Source organism: Cucurbita pepo, chromosome LG11 (assembly GCF_002806865.2).
Source record: "Cucurbita pepo subsp. pepo cultivar mu-cu-16 chromosome LG11, ASM280686v2, whole genome shotgun sequence".
NCBI classification, from domain to species: domain Eukaryota; kingdom Viridiplantae; phylum Streptophyta; class Magnoliopsida; order Cucurbitales; family Cucurbitaceae; genus Cucurbita; species Cucurbita pepo.
In genome coordinates, this window is record NC_036648.1 from 9,695,014 (window position 1) to 9,710,847 (window position 15,834).

Here is a 15,834-nt window from a genome sequence, read left to right on the forward strand (position 1 = left end):
TTACTCGAGTGTCACGGTTGACAAATAAGAAAATTGGGTTTAAAAATAACTTAAAAAATTTATTGTGTATGGATAAAGTTGAATATGTTACAATGTAATATTATTGATAAGCTTAATGTTTATGAATTAATTATTCCAAATATATTTTATTAGACTTCCTTAAAAATCTATTAACGGACAACGTTAATAATCTTGTCATATTTTGTTATGAAGGGGCAATATTGGAATACAGATATGCGGTTGCGTAAATTTGGGCTCACTGTGGTGGGCCGTCTCATTAATGGACCGACGACTATTGGACCCGATAGTTGGGCTCCTTGGGCCGTATGTATAAGACCGAGGGTGCGTTTATTTGTGATGAAATCTAAGAACCAATCACGTCCGTTCATTTTGGAAGCCCTAGATCCATAACACTTGCATGCAGCCATATAAAGTTCAGTTTGCGGCAGCGCCAGTTCTTCCACCGGAACGCGGGCAGCACAAGAGTCTTCCCTTCTCTTAACTCAGATCTTTTCTGAGCGGCTTCGTTGCTGTCTTTCCAATTTCTCTGTGAAAATGGCGACCCAGATGAGTAAGAAGAGAAAGGTTAGTCCACGAAATTTCTTAATTTGTACTTCTTTCCTCACCATCTCTACAACGATTGATCCGTTCTGTTATGTATTCATTGTGTTTTATGTTCGATTTTGTTTCAGTTTGTGGCCGATGGAGTGTTTTTCGCCGAGCTAAACGAGGTTTTGACCAGGGAGTTGGCCGAGGATGGGTACTCCGGTGTCGAGGTTAGAGTCACTCCAATGCGCACTGAGATCATCATCCGAGCCACCCGCACCCAAAACGTTCTCGGTTAGTTTACCTTGGTTTTGAAATTCAATTGGTTAGACAACCTGCCTTTTTCGTTCATTGGATTTAATGGCATATTAACATTCATCGATATTACGTTCCTAATTTTCTTCCATTTTTTTGTTGGTTATTTAGGAGAAAAAGGTAGGAGGATTAGGGAACTCACCTCGGTTGTGCAGAAGCGGTTCAAGTTTCCGGAGAACAGTGTTGAGCTCTATGCCGAGAAAGTTAACAATAGAGGGCTTTGTGCTATTGCCCAAGCCGAGTCTCTTCGTTATAAGCTACTTGGTGGCCTTGCTGTGCGAAGGTACTTCTTCGTTTTCCTTTCCATAACCACTTATAGAATTTTTATTATTGTTTTGTTGATTTGTCTTGTAAATGGAAATATGATTTATGATTAGGAAATAATGAAGATCACAGATTCCTTATTTTCTTGCACACAGCTCTGATATATGGTTCTAACAATCTCATTTATGGGATGACTTCGTTTTAGTTTCAATGCTTTCTTATGTCATCTACAAAGCAGATTGGTGTTTTGGTACCAATTTTGTGTCGGAAGGTGACCATATAAATTGTACTCTTCCGTTTGATAATCATTGTGGAATCATTTTGTTTCACACTGTAACCTTAGGGAGGAGACATGCTTCTGCCTCCATATTTTCCTCAAACTTTTTCCTCCATATTTTCTGAATCTAGAATGGAAAATTCACAATACGTTGAATTAGTACAATGAATACAGTTTATCATATATTAGCATAATTTACACATGCCAACCTCGTATTTTTGAAGGATAGGCAAATTAATAATATATTTTTAAAATTTTTATGTGGGGTGTAAGGACTCTGAGATTTGTGTGGTCTCCTGGAGGTGTGAATCAATAGTTTGAGCCTTGCCTCTAGGCTGAAGCCTTGAATTGGCTGTTCTTTAACTGAATGTTTGGTTTGTATACTTTTCATTGTTCGTGTGTATATTATTATCTACTAGATAATGTTGCTACTAAGACCTGCCCCTTTTATTCATAGTGGTAAAACATTGAAGTTGATTGATTTTGGGCCTATTAATAGTGACAGTTTCAGAGTGAAAGTATATTACTATTAGACAATGTGCTGCATGCTTATTTATGTTCTTTTTCCATCAGGGCATGCTATGGTGTTCTGAGATTCGTCATGGAAAGTGGAGCAAAGGGTTGCGAGGTTAGCTTGTAGCTCAATCCATTGTTATCACTATGTGCAAAGTTTGTATAGGGATGTTACATGTAATGCTCAACATGCAAACAGGTTATTGTCAGTGGAAAACTGAGAGCACAGCGTGCAAAGTCTATGAAGTTTAAAGATGGATATATGATATCTTCGGGTCAACCAGTGAGAGATTATATTGACTCAGCTGTTAGACACGTTCTTCTCAGACAGGTTAGCTTTTGAGAGGTCATAAAAACATGTGCTTACATAGTATATTGACTGTTGTGTTGATGTTATTTCTTTTTGGGTCAGGGAGTTCTTGGTATCAAAGTTAAGATCATGCTTGATTGGGATCCTAAGGGCAAGCAAGGCCCTACCACCCCTCTTCCTGATGTTGTCGTAATCCATTCTCCCAAGGAGGAAGAAGAAATCGTCCATAGACCAGCAGCAGCAGTTTTGACCACTGATATTGAGGTTCCAGTAGTAGTAGCAGCTTGAGAGGCTCTTTTTTTTTTCTTCTAGATATTTATTCATGGAATCAACCATCATCAATTTTGTATTTTCTGTCCCAAGATTTCGTTTCATGTCTCATTGATCTGTTGGTTTGAGCCTCCTGACTGCCCAGGTTTCTTTTGGATAATCAAACAAAATGCATATGGAGAACAGTTTTTTATGATCCCTTAGCCTTTTTATATATTATTAGCTTTTGCTTCATAATCATATATTTTGAACCTTTTGAACTGAATCTCATCTTTTCATTTCGTGTCCTTGCGTCCAGGTTTCGTTTCAAGAATTTAGTAGAGTAATGAAAAATAATCGTTAAATCTTGATATGATAATCTTTCGACTCTGAATGTGGTGTCTACTGATTGGGTCTTGAATTAGGGAATTGAATTTCATTTTGAGTTACAGAAAGGAGGAAGATACTTTATATATGGTCTCATATATGGACTCATGAACTCAAGCATTCAATCACTATTATATTGAATGAATAATTGGCTTTTATTTTTTATTTGAATCTTAGAAAAAAGGAACTTCTTTCTTTTTTATGAGCTCTAGCATGTAATAGGTCATCCCATCTTAGAAACAATTGAAAGACGATCTTTTAACGAAGGGATGGCTAGTCCAAGATAGTTGATTTTGGAAAAACACCATCATTTTGATTTTGGAAAAACACCATCATTATGGAAACGGACGTAGAAAATTTATGCCAGTCCATTGAGAAATGGTATGCTACAAGTGGATTTTTAGGATGACTTGTACAACAATATAGAATATAGAGGACGAAGAAAAGTACATTTTGAAATCACTGTCTAAAGGAGTATATATATAGTTTCAGTTTACTAAATATAAACATAGGTTTAATCGTAATCTACCCATATATCTCTACCAAATATTTACTAAGTATCTTCCATATATATTTCTATCATATTTTTACTAAATATCTACCAAACATATCTCTACCGAATCTTGACTGTAAATAGGCATCTGACTCCATGTCCGAACAAAAGAAAGGTGGACAAATTGATCGATGAAGTTCTTCTATCAAATATGAAGACGTTTTAGTTCAAATACTCATTTTNAATCCTACTTCCTCTATGCAAAAATTACCACCGTGATTGCACAGAAGTGTTAAGGAGGTTGGCAGAACCTCTAAAGCCCCGAGTGAAAAAGTGCTTTCGTTGTTGTGGAATAAGAAGCCATCGTATGTATTTAATTTATTCGGAGCTATCAGAGCGGGATCCACTTTTTGGGGAATATGGGTCGAAGGAATAACAAGAATATTTCTAGTGAAACATCTTTCACAATCCCTGTCACTAATAGACCAAGGGATAAGTAAATAACAAGAATATTTCTAGTGGAACATCTTTCACAATCCCTGGAGAGATAGTTCACTAATAGACCAAGGGATAAGTAATTCGACGCATTCACATCCAGATCATGANAGTAATTTGACGCATTCACATCCAAATCATGAATGTTTGGAGTCCATATTATGCAAGAAGACATTGCTTTTGCTAATTCAAATTGAACGGTGATATAAAATGGGTCTATTTCAGCATCATATCCATAGTTAGCGGCGCATTCATCATAGTTAGAAGCTCCAGCTCCGTATCAAGGTCACGGTCGATAATGATATGATATTGTCTAATTTAAGCATAAACTCTCATGCCTTTGCTTTGGGAGAATCATTAATCTCCACCACCTCCACCACCTCCACCACATCACAATGATATGATATTGTCTAATTTGAGTATATGCTTTGCTTTGGAGGAATCAGGGATCTCCATAATAGTATGATATTGTCTAATTTGAGCATAAGCTCTCGTGCCTTTGGCTTCCCCAAAAGGTCTCATTCCTATAGATATGATATTCCTAGATTATAAACACACGATCATTCCCTAAATTAACTAACGTGAGATTTTCATCCAACTCCTCTCCTTAATCGAGACTCGATTTTTTTTTATTTATTCTTTTTGGAGTCTTCGAACAAAGTACACCATTTGTTCGATTGTCGAAAAGAGATAATATTTTTTGATTATAAATTCATAATTATTACCAAAATTAGGAACGTTAGACTTTCTTCTGGGAGAATCTATAAAAGAATCTATAATATATGGGATGGATGAGGTGGGTTAAAAATGGTTCATGCTAATTGGTTCATTTGTTGATTGGGATCTCGGAATAAGGGACGGTAAAAGGGATTTGTTTCTAAATTTGAAGGTGAAGGTGATTTTGTTGGTTGGGAATAAATAGACTTATCACGTATTGCCCAAAATTGGATAAAAAGGATACAAATTTCAATTTATTGCATTATTCATTCTTTTCCTTTGGAAAGAACAAAAAAAAGAAAAGGAAAATTAAGTGTGACCAAATGCAGAATTTGGTTATGCACCGCCACAACAAGACATAGCTTCCATTTGTGTCAGTATTACGCGTAATTCTGGGTTTTGCATGCATGCATTTGCTTCTTAAGTTTCGTCAACATAACGCCTTTGCTACGCCCTATTTTCTTGTTTTTTTCCTGACATGTTTCAATCCATTCCATGGGCTCGATTTCCACTCTCCCCCTTATAAATAATTCCCCTCTTCTTCTTCTTCCTCTGCACATTCTCCTCGTTCACTTCAATTTGCGACAATGCTTTCACCACTCTGCTCTGCCCTCCCTGCTCTCTCTATCCCCACCTCCAACTCCACTGCTGTTCCCCATGTCTCTGAATGGTTCGAGGAGCAACTCGAGGATGATCTCAAATGGTCCTTTGCAGTCAACAGGTCCATTCCTTTTTTTTTTTTTTTTTTTTTTTNTCTTTCTCCTGCCCATTACGTGTTTGTTAAAATGTCTTCCCCTTCTTTCCTCATCCAATTCATCTCCTGTTTCCCGGAGTTGTTTCATTGTAGACTGCATGAAGCAAATTCAACAAATTCTAACAAATTCTAACAAATTCTAACAAATTGTGACATTCCATTCCTTTAGGATACTTCATGCTGCAACCAGCAAGTTCCAAGATATAGTTCTGCTGGACACCAAGCGATTTGGGAAGGTTTGCATGATCCCACATCACTTTCAATTTCCTTTCCGACTACACTTTATTCATTTAATTCAAAGCTTTTTAGGCTCTGTTGCTTGATGGGAAGCTGCAAAGTGCTGAAAAAGATGAGTTCATTTATCATGAGTCCATGGTTCATCCTGCTCTGTTACTGCACCACAAGTATACACGCTGTGTTCATATTTGGTTTACCTCTTTTTAACTATTCTTGTTGTGGGTACTGAAATTCTTTTGGTTTTGTGAATGATTTCAGCCCCAAAACAGTGTTTATACTGGGAGGTGGAGAAGGGTCTACTGCTAGAGAGACACTAAAGCACAAAAGTATTGAGAAAGTTGTGATGTGCGATATTGATAGGGTATGTCTCTTGAAATCCTGAGATACACTCAGTTTAGTTTATATATTATCAGTGAAGTGTTGTAACTGTCCAAGCCCACCGCTAGTAGATATTGTCCTTTTAGGGCTTTCCCTCTTGGGCTTCCTCCACACCCTTATGTGAGGTATCACAATCTCCTACTGGGCCCAGCATTTTCGCTAGCACTCGTTTCTTTCTCCCATTGATGTGGGACTCCCACCAAATGCACTCCCTTTGTGGCCAACGTCCTTACTGGCACACCGCCTCGTGTCTACCCCTNGTATCACAATCTCCTACTGGGCCCAGCATTTTCGCTAGCACTCGTTTCTTTCTCCCATTGATGTGGGACTCCCACCAAATGCACTCCCTTCGTGGCCAACGTCCTTACTGGCACACCGCCTCGTGTCTACCCCTTTGGGGAACAACCTCCTCACTGGCACATCGCATGATGTTTGGCTTTGATATCATTTGTAATGGCCTACCCCCTTCGGGGAACAACCTCCTCGCTGGCACATCGCATGGTGTCTGGCTCTGATATCATTTGTAATGGCCTACCCCCTTCGGGGAACAACCTCCTCGCTGGCACATCGCATGGTCTCTGGCTCTGATATCAATCCGCTTTGGGCTTTCCCTTTCGAGCTTCTCTAAAGGCTTTAAAATGTGTCTGCTTCTACACCCTTATAAACTGTATTTCGNCTCTGGCTCTGATATCAATCCGCTTTAGGCTTTCCCTTTCGAGCTTCTCTAAAGGCTTTAAAATGTGTCTGCTTCTACACCCTTATAAACTGTATTTCGTTCTCTTCGCCAACGAATGTGGGATATCACAAGTGTAGTTCATATTCATATTGTAGGATGTTGTCAATTTCTGCCTCGCACATCTGAGCGAAAATCAAGATGCATTTCAGGACGAGAAGCTTCATATCATTTTTGAGGACGCAAAGTGAGTAGTTTATATCTCAACTTTTACTTGAATGAATTCAATATTTCAAAAGGGTTAACCTGAAAACTTAAAAAGGGTGGGATTGGAGAGACAACCCGAGAAGTTCGACGTAATCATCAGTGATTTAGCCGATCCACATGAAGGAGGACCCTGCAATCATCTGTACACTAAATCATTCTACGAGGAAGGGATTAAGCCCAAGCTGAATGACAATGGTATCTTTGTTACTCAGGTACATTATATAACATATTCAAGCCCCTCTGCTATTGTTACTGAGATTTAACTTAAGGGTGTCCTAAAATGCAGGCTGGCCCTTCTGGTATTCTCTCCTACAATGTCTTCTCATCAATATACAACACCGTAAAGCATGTCTTCAAATGTAAGACAACTTTCCCTTGNGAAACCGCCATCAGATCCCCGCGCGTATATAAACTGACGTCCCGCTAAATCTCGAAAGAGTTTCGACCGGGGACGGGAGATTATCGTCTTCATTTGTTCGCCGTTGGTGTCAGACCCTGAATTTTCTTTGTAATTAAGCTCCATTTCCGTTTGCTTTGCTTCACCAAGGCCTTTTCATTCTCCCCGTTCTTTTCTTGAACTTCAATTCCACTCGCATTGCTTCTCAATCTTACTTTCTCTTCCATTTTCCTAGGGTTTTCATCAGTTTCTTTGTAANTGATGCATTTGTAGAGATAACCTTTTGTTTTGAAACATGGCTTCTTAGATGAACAAGTTCATGTAGGTCTAAATTTGAAAGCGCTCTGTTTGGTCTAACATCTTTCCTTTTATGTGCACAGATGTGATTGCATACACAGCTCATATTCCATCCTATGCAGATTCGAGCGGATGGGTTCTGGTAAGCGACTAGAAAGAGTTCGAATGACTTTCTAAGTGCTTAAAAATATTTACTTTTTAAACCGTTGAAAAGTTTGAGAGATGGCATGTCATAATATGGTTTTATACAAAATTGTAACGACAGGCTAGTGATCATCCTTTTAAACTGGACATCGAAGATCTCGACAAGAGGATATGTGAGAGAGTTCGAGGCGAGCTACGCTACTTGGACGGTGCATTCATCGTGTCATCAACAGTCATAAACAAGACCATTCGTACAGCGTAAGTACAAAGATAGTTGATCTTCATCGTCTCGATTCGTTGAGCGGAAAAAAAAAAAAAAAAAAATCGTGTTTGATGAGGTTGTGGTTGTGCGTGCAGGATGATGAATGAGACTCATGTGTTCACTGAGGAAGATGCGAGGTTCACTCATGGCCAAGGGCTGGCTAGCCATGCCTAGAAGCTGCAAGCTTTGAACTTCATTTCTCACAATTCATGGCTTATCTTGTCATCTTTACATTTAAAAATAAGACTTTAGAAAATTTAATGGCGTAATCTTATGTAAGAAAATGATTGGATTGTGAGTTTGAATTTTCATTGAAAAGGCTTAAATGTGGAAATAAGTGAAAGTTGAAGGACTAGAACTTGCAATTATATAATTTTATAGGCCAAATTCTGCGATTTTTAATGTTTTCATAGAAATTTCTACAAATTTACCATTTTATTTCAAATCTATCAGACAAGTTGGAGGGTATTTTGGTAATTTTGTACGTCGAGGAAAAAAAAAAGAAGAAACCGCCATCAGATCCCCGCGCGTATATAAACTGACGTCCCGCTAAATCTCGAAAGAGTTTCGACCGGGGACGGGAGATTATCGTCTTCATTTGTTCGCCGTTGGTGTCAGACCCTGAATTTTCTTTGTAATTAAGCTCCATTTCCGTTTGCTTTGCTTCACCAAGGCCTTTTCATTCTCCCCGTTCTTTTCTTGAACTTCAATTCCACTCGCATTGCTTCTCAATCTTACTTTCTCTTCCATTTTCCTAGGGTTTTCATCAGTTTCTTTGTAATCGTTTACTTTATTTTCACGATTCATTCCCGAGCTCTCTTGCGGTCGCCTCTGCATCATGCCGGTGCATCTCACGCCGAATGCAATCTCTGCAATTGTCGCTGGTGACGTTAATTCCAAGCCCCTGGTGCAGGTCCTAGATATCAAGCTGATCGGTAATACGCAGGAGAGGTACAGCCTCTTGATCTCCGATGCTGTTTCTACCGAGCAGGCTATGCTCGCAACTCAGCTCAATGATATTATTAAGACTGGACGAGTCAAGAAAGGATCAGTTATCCAGTTGATCGATTATGTTTGCAGTCCCATTAAGAGCCGCAAGTCCGTTCTCTCCCTCGTACTTCATTAATTATATTTTTTTTCATCGTGATGGATTATTATAATTATATTCTGAAAAAATCTAGCCGTATGTGGTGTCATTATTCATTTTTCATTGGCTTACTGGCCTTCTCGGACACGTGATGCAAGTTTAGAAAACTAGGTGCGCATTTGAAGTTTTGAGATAAATCATTTAGTGATGCATAGTTGAAACGGAGAAATGGTTATTTTGCTCTGCGTTGAAATATCTTATAGAAAACAGTTTGTATTGCTTGTTTGAAATGATTGGTGTATGTATGAATTACCGTCTAAAGTTGATACTAGTGTATTAAATTTTAATCATGCATTAATTGTTCATTTAAATTATTAAGTGGCTTGGTGCCGATAGACTGCTGCTCTCTTCTGTTGTTAAAATCTGTGTACATGAACACATCGTGGGAGAAAATTTTCTATTGTCTGTTTATATGCTTGTTTGAAATGTTCAATGCATGCATGAATTACTGTCTAAGGTTGATAGAGTTTATTAAATTTTAATCATAATCAGTTGTCCATTCGAACTGTTAGGTCTCTACACAAGTGGTTTAGCGTTGAAAGATTGTTCTCTCTTTTTGTTCCTGTTAAAATCTGTGTATATGAACACATCACGGTATAAAATATTCTTTCATCAGTTTACATACCTGTTTGAAGTTAGGTGGATGTTAGAATACTGTCTAAAATTGATACAGTTATTAAATTTTAATTGTTTATTAATTGTCCATTTGAATTGTTAGGTTTGTACAGAAGTTTTTTTTGGTGCCATTTAGGTTGCTTTTTGCTCCTTTTGTTCTTGTTAAAATCTGTTTATATGAACACATCATGGGAAAAGAAGGTTTTATTGTCAGTTTATATGCATATTTGAGATAATGAAACGTTCGGTGCATGCATGATTTACTGTTTATGATTGATACAGTTTATTAAATATTAATCTTACTCGTTGATTGATCGTCCATTTGAATTATAAGTCTTACATAACTTGTTTCAGGTCTGTACACAAGTGTTTAGTATCGTTAGATTGTCATTATCTGCTTGTATTCTTGTTAAAATCTGTGTATATGAACAAATCATGAAGAGAAAAAGGATCCTATTGTTAGTTTACATGCTTGTCTGAATGTTTTGTGCATACATGAATTACTTTCTATGGTCGATATGGTTCATTAAACTTAAATCATGGATTGAATGTCCATTTGAGTTATTATATTTTTACACAAGTGGTTTAATGCGATAGATTGCCGTTTTCTCCTTTTGTCTCATTAAAATCTGTGTACATGAACAAATCGTGGGAAAAATGTCTTATTGTCAGTTTATCTGCTTGTTTTGAAATGCTAGGTGCATGCATGAATTACTGTCCAAGGTTATTGACTTTTTATGACCGACTAATTGTCCATTTGAATTGTTTGGTTTGGGTCTCGTTCCAGTCTCACATATTCTTGTTATAAGCTGAGTATGTGTACACGTCATGACATGAGATAGAAGGAACTATTGTTAGCTCAGCTGTTCAAATAATGTTGCTTTGTGGGTATGTCTTCGTGATCATGTTAATTATGGCATCTTACTTCCCATTCTATGCAGACCGTAGCTTTGTAAACTAGATGACTTGTAAATTCTTCACAGTAGGATGGATGTTATAATTGAGCAGGGAAGGTTTTTCCCTTTTGAGTTAAATCTACTTCCGACTTGAATTGCTGTAACTAGAGCCAATACTGATTTCTCTACTATCTTTCTATGCAGGGTTATTGTTGTGCTCAGCCTGGAAACTATTATATTGGACAGTGAGATAATTGGGAATCCAAAATCATCTGCTCAATCAGAGAATTTTGCACAAAAGGCAATGCCATCTGGAAATTTAGAGCAACCTGCCAAGGTTGGTAATCGTCTTGTGAGTGCCAGAAATCCAGTTAATAATGTGCAGAGCTTCCAAGCTACAGTTCAACCTCCGTATCAGCCACCTCCAAATTATAAAAATCATGGTGCAATCATTAAGAATGAGGCACCAGCCCGTGTAATTCCCATAGCTGCGTTGAATCCTTATCAGGGACGATGGGCTATAAAGGCAAGAGTTACTGCAAAGGGTGATCTTCGTCGCTATAATAATGCCAAAGGTGATGGAAAAGTTTTCTCTTTTGACCTCCTTGATTCTGATGGAGGAGAGATACGTGTGACCTGCTTCAATGCTGTTGTTGATCGTTTCTACGAGGTCATAGAAGTTGGTAAAGTTTACTTAATTTCTAAAGGTAGCCTAAAACCTGCGCGGAAGGATTTCAATCACCTAAAGAATGAATGGGAGGTTTTCTTGGAGGCATCTTCCACTGTGGAACATTGTCCAGATGAAGATGATGCCATACCAAGACAGCAGTTTTCTTTTATACCTATCAGTGAAATTGAAAATGCTGAAACCAACTCTATTTTGGATGTTATTGGTATTGTAACATCTATCAATCCATCAATTCCTGTTTTGAGGAAAAATGGTATGGAAACTCAAAGAAGAGTTCTGAATTTGAAGGATGCGTCTGGCAGGAGTGTCGAGCTGACACTGTGGGGAGATTTTTGCAACAAAGAAGGTCAAAATCTGCAAGAAATAATTAACTCAGGCCTCTCGCCAGTTTTGGCTGTGAAGTCTGGGAAAGTAAGTGATTTCACTGGGAAATCCATTGGGACAATTTCTTCTACACAGCTTTTCGTAAATCCAGATCTTTCTGAGGCTCTCATCTTGAGAGACTGGTACGATGGTGGGGGGAAGAATACTACTTCTCTGTCTATTTCTAAAGAAATTATGTCAGGATCTGCCAAGAATGAGATTCGAAAGTCTGTATCTCAGATAAAAGATGAAGGACTTGGCAGATCTGATAAGCCAGATTGGATAACCGTGAAAGCAACAATATCGTTTATTAAAACAGATTCCTTCTGCTACACAGCATGTCCGTTAATGATTGGAGATCGACAATGCAACAAGAAGGTGACTAGATCAGGAAACTCAAAGTGGCTGTGTGACCGGTGCAATCAAGAATTTGAGGATTGCGATTACAGGTATCTTCTCCAAGCCCAAATCCAAGACCATACTGGATTGACATGGGTGACCGCCTTCCAGGAAACTGGTGAAGAGATTCTGGGTGTCTCAGCCAAGGAGTTGTACATGTTGAAGTATGAACAGCAGGATGATGTCAAGTTTGGTGAAATAATCAGAAGTAAAATTTTCGATCAATTTCTGTTTAGACTCAAAATCAAGGAGGAGATGTACGGGGATGAACAGAGAGTGAAAAATACTGTAGTTAAGGCAGATCGGGTAAACTATTCTTCAGAAAGCAAATATATGTTGGATTTGCTTTCAAAAAGGTAACAAATTATTTCTTGCCGATTAGGCGATATAATTCTGTCCAGAATTATTTTACTCTTGGAGGACGAACATATGTTCTTTTTTTTCAGACATTCGTAGAATAAAATGTATTCAGGCAAAGCGAAAGTGATGGTTTGAGCAAATAGGTACTTTACATTCAATATATATCACAGTTTCTGGTGATTTACGGCAGGAGCCGCATATTACACACAAAACACAGAAACAACCACTACAGACAATGGGAACATCATGGGACGACGGCGTTATGAAGAAAGGAAAATGAGAACAGAATTGGTGGAATGTCATCCTCCTCAGCTCAGGTACGCTTGACCGGATCGAAATTGGAAACGCCGATAATCGCACCCAAGATAGCAGCGACGACTACTCCACCGGCGGCAATGCTGAGCAAGAAATTCTTTAGAGAGGGACTAACTCCAGGCCCAGCAGCTTCAGCCACCTCAGGAAGCACCATGGAGGCCGTCAGTGCAGTAGCAGCGAGTCCAGCAACTGCCTTCTCCTTCAAAGAAGCCCGCACTTGGAACTTGGCTCTGGAGTTTGATGAAGCGGTTGGCTTGTTGGAAGGCCTCAAAGGCAATGCCTTAGCGAAGGCGTCGGTGCTCCTTGCTCTCTTCTGGGTCGCATTAGTAATTGGCATAGCCATTGAAACTGCGGAAGTTGAAGCCATTGGGTTCGGTCTTGCCTCTTCTCAGTCAATCTTGATTGAAGCTTTTACTAAGCTCTCTCTCTCTCTCTCTCTCTCTCTCCTGACTTGATTTTAGGATATTGAGGGAAGATAGATAGAGGTGGTGGTGGAAGCTTGACCCAGTGAGCGGTCCAAATTTAAGGTGCCCTGTCCGACGTGGCAAGTTTTGGACTTGAAACTGAAGATAACATTATCTTGTTGGCCCAATGACCTTTCAGGATTTGTTTGGAGGATGTTGCTGCAATATCGAAATATTATTCGAACTATTGTTATTATTTTCTCAATCATTGTGGTGGTATTATTTAGTTGGAAAATTTGGTATTCTTGGTTAATTAAGGATTCTGCACTACAATTTGACTGTTATACTTTGCCCATTTAAAACAGGAACTTGATGGTTGTCTAACTCTGGGGTAGCTGCTATTTTTATAGCCGTGTTGCTGGCTGTGGTACATTACAGACTTCGATGAATCCAACTGCAAAAAAGTTAAAGACGGCAATTGGTAACTACTACGGGTTTTCTTTTTTTTTTTTTTATTGATTAGAGGTCGACCAAAAATGGGCAGTTGTAGTGTAATTTAGAAGCCATGTTGATGGTATAGTTTGGCTAAACATAATACGTTTCTATTTTTGTCTGTTTTTCAGTTTGGCACTCCGGTTTTGGGTATACATACACTCCAAATTTCATTCAATTAGATGGGTTAATCTACAATTTGGACCTGGACTAGTATTCTCTCAAGTGGACTTGGGCCCATTTACGCTTATGCCTCCAAGACATGAGGTCAGAATCTAACCTAGCCAAATATCTCCTACCGATTCAATTTTCATTCATTTGCACTAATTTTAGTATAAAAAGTGAAAATCTTCATAACCTTCTTAATTTTAATAAACTAAAAGTTGACGCAAAAATGACTATTTCTATATTGTTTTTTCTTCTTTGATTGATTAAGAAATCTCTCAAATAAAATAGTTTCCAACTAACTGCAAACCCATAGTACAAAATCATTCATTATTTTGAATTCTGAAAAGTGTTTCTTAAAGTCTTTTATATATTTATGTAGAAAACAAATTTAAGAAAATAATTATTAAGTAAAAACAGATTTTAAAATAGTTGAAGAAAACACATTAAAAAGCAACAGATCGATCCTGTTTTTTTTTTTTTTTTTTTNAAGCAACAATATCGTTTATTAAAACAGATTCCTTCTGCTACACAGCATGTCCGTTAATGATTGGAGATCGACAATGCAACAAGAAGGTGACTAGATCAGGAAACTCAAAGTGGCTGTGTGACCGGTGCAATCAAGAATTTGAGGATTGCGATTACAGGTATCTTCTCCAAGCCCAAATCCAAGACCATACTGGATTGACATGGGTGACCGCCTTCCAGGAAACTGGTGAAGAGATTCTGGGTGTCTCAGCCAAGGAGTTGTACATGTTGAAGTATGAACAGCAGGATGATGTCAAGTTTGGTGAAATAATCAGAAGTAAAATTTTCGATCAATTTCTGTTTAGACTCAAAATCAAGGAGGAGATGTACGGGGATGAACAGAGAGTGAAAAATACTGTAGTTAAGGCAGATCGGGTAAACTATTCTTCAGAAAGCAAATATATGTTGGATTTGCTTTCAAAAAGGTAACAAATTATTTCTTGCCGATTAGGCGATATAATTCTGTCCAGAATTATTTTACTCTTGGAGGACGAACATATGTTCTTTTTTTTCAGACATTCGTAGAATAAAATGTATTCAGGCAAAGCGAAAGTGATGGTTTGAGCAAATAGGTACTTTACATTCAATATATATCACAGTTTCTGGTGATTTACGGCAGGAGCCGCATATTACACACAAAACACAGAAACAACCACTACAGACAATGGGAACATCATGGGACGACGGCGTTATGAAGAAAGGAAAATGAGAACAGAATTGGTGGAATGTCATCCTCCTCAGCTCAGGTACGCTTGACCGGATCGAAATTGGAAACGCCGATAATCGCACCCAAGATAGCAGCGACGACTACTCCACCGGCGGCAATGCTGAGCAAGAAATTCTTTAGAGAGGGACTAACTCCAGGCCCAGCAGCTTCAGCCACCTCAGGAAGCACCATGGAGGCCGTCAGTGCAGTAGCAGCGAGTCCAGCAACTGCCTTCTCCTTCAAAGAAGCCCGCACTTGGAACTTGGCTCTGGAGTTTGATGAAGCGGTTGGCTTGTTGGAAGGCCTCAAAGGCAATGCCTTAGCGAAGGCGTCGGTGCTCCTTGCTCTCTTCTGGGTCGCATTAGTAATTGGCATAGCCATTGAAACTGCGGAAGTTGAAGCCATTGGGTTCGGTCTTGCCTCTTCTCAGTCAATCTTGATTGAAGCTTTTACTAAGCTCTCTCTCTCTCTCTCTCTCTCTCTCCTGACTTGATTTTAGGATATTGAGGGAAGATAGATAGAGGTGGTGGTGGAAGCTTGACCCAGTGAGCGGTCCAAATTTAAGGTGCCCTGTCCGACGTGGCAAGTTTTGGACTTGAAACTGAAGATAACATTATCTTGTTGGCCCAATGACCTTTCAGGATTTGTTTGGAGGATGTTGCTGCAATATCGAAATATTATTCGAACTATTGTTATTATTTTCTCAATCATTGTGGTGGTATTATTTAGTTGGAAAATTTGGTATTCTTGGTTAATTAAGGATTCTGCACTACAATTTGAC

General features: G+C 38.6%; 5 protein-coding genes across 6 annotated transcripts; 3 read left to right on the forward strand and 2 right to left on the reverse strand.

Moving 5' to 3' along the window:
- The first annotated feature begins 442 nt into the window (after positions 1-442).
- LOC111805445 (40S ribosomal protein S3-2-like) lies at positions 443-2,707 on the forward strand. The gene is made up of 6 exons (XM_023690554.1): positions 443-585; positions 693-840; positions 973-1,144; positions 1,976-2,030; positions 2,115-2,246; positions 2,328-2,707. The coding sequence occupies exons 1-6, from the start codon at positions 556-558 to the stop codon at positions 2,511-2,513; spliced, it is 723 nt and encodes a 240-aa protein (XP_023546322.1). The 5' UTR covers positions 443-555; the 3' UTR covers positions 2,514-2,707.
- A 2,375-nt stretch (positions 2,708-5,082) lies between these two features.
- On the forward strand, positions 5,083-8,330 carry LOC111805444 (thermospermine synthase ACAULIS5-like). The gene is made up of 10 exons (XM_023690553.1): positions 5,083-5,287; positions 5,490-5,556; positions 5,630-5,724; positions 5,816-5,918; positions 6,767-6,855; positions 6,931-7,087; positions 7,162-7,234; positions 7,653-7,711; positions 7,835-7,971; positions 8,071-8,330. Exons 1-10 carry the CDS (start codon positions 5,154-5,156, stop codon positions 8,147-8,149), a joined length of 993 nt encoding a protein of 330 aa, XP_023546321.1. The 5' UTR covers positions 5,083-5,153; the 3' UTR covers positions 8,150-8,330.
- Positions 8,331-8,553: 223 nt separating this feature from the next.
- Positions 8,554-15,007, forward strand: LOC111805440 (replication protein A 70 kDa DNA-binding subunit A-like). Of its 2 annotated transcripts, XM_023690546.1 has the most exons (3): positions 8,554-9,073; positions 10,838-12,003; positions 14,337-15,007. In XM_023690546.1, the coding sequence occupies exons 1-3, from the start codon at positions 8,814-8,816 to the stop codon at positions 14,774-14,776; spliced, it is 1,866 nt and encodes a 621-aa protein (XP_023546314.1). In that variant the 5' UTR covers positions 8,554-8,813; the 3' UTR covers positions 14,777-15,007. The 2 variants fall into 2 exon arrangements, with proteins under 2 accessions (XP_023546314.1, XP_023546313.1); XM_023690545.1 differs by lacking the exon at positions 14,337-15,007 and having other exon boundaries at positions 10,838-12,674.
- Positions 12,574-13,198, reverse strand: LOC111805446. Its single transcript, XM_023690555.1, has one exon. The coding sequence runs from the start codon at positions 13,123-13,125 to the stop codon at positions 12,757-12,759; it is 369 nt and encodes a 122-aa protein (XP_023546323.1). The 5' UTR covers positions 13,126-13,198; the 3' UTR covers positions 12,574-12,756.
- Positions 14,907-15,553, reverse strand: LOC111805448. Its single transcript, XM_023690556.1, has one exon. The coding sequence runs from the start codon at positions 15,456-15,458 to the stop codon at positions 15,090-15,092; it is 369 nt and encodes a 122-aa protein (XP_023546324.1). The 5' UTR covers positions 15,459-15,553; the 3' UTR covers positions 14,907-15,089.
- Between the last annotated feature and the right edge of the window lie 281 nt (positions 15,554-15,834).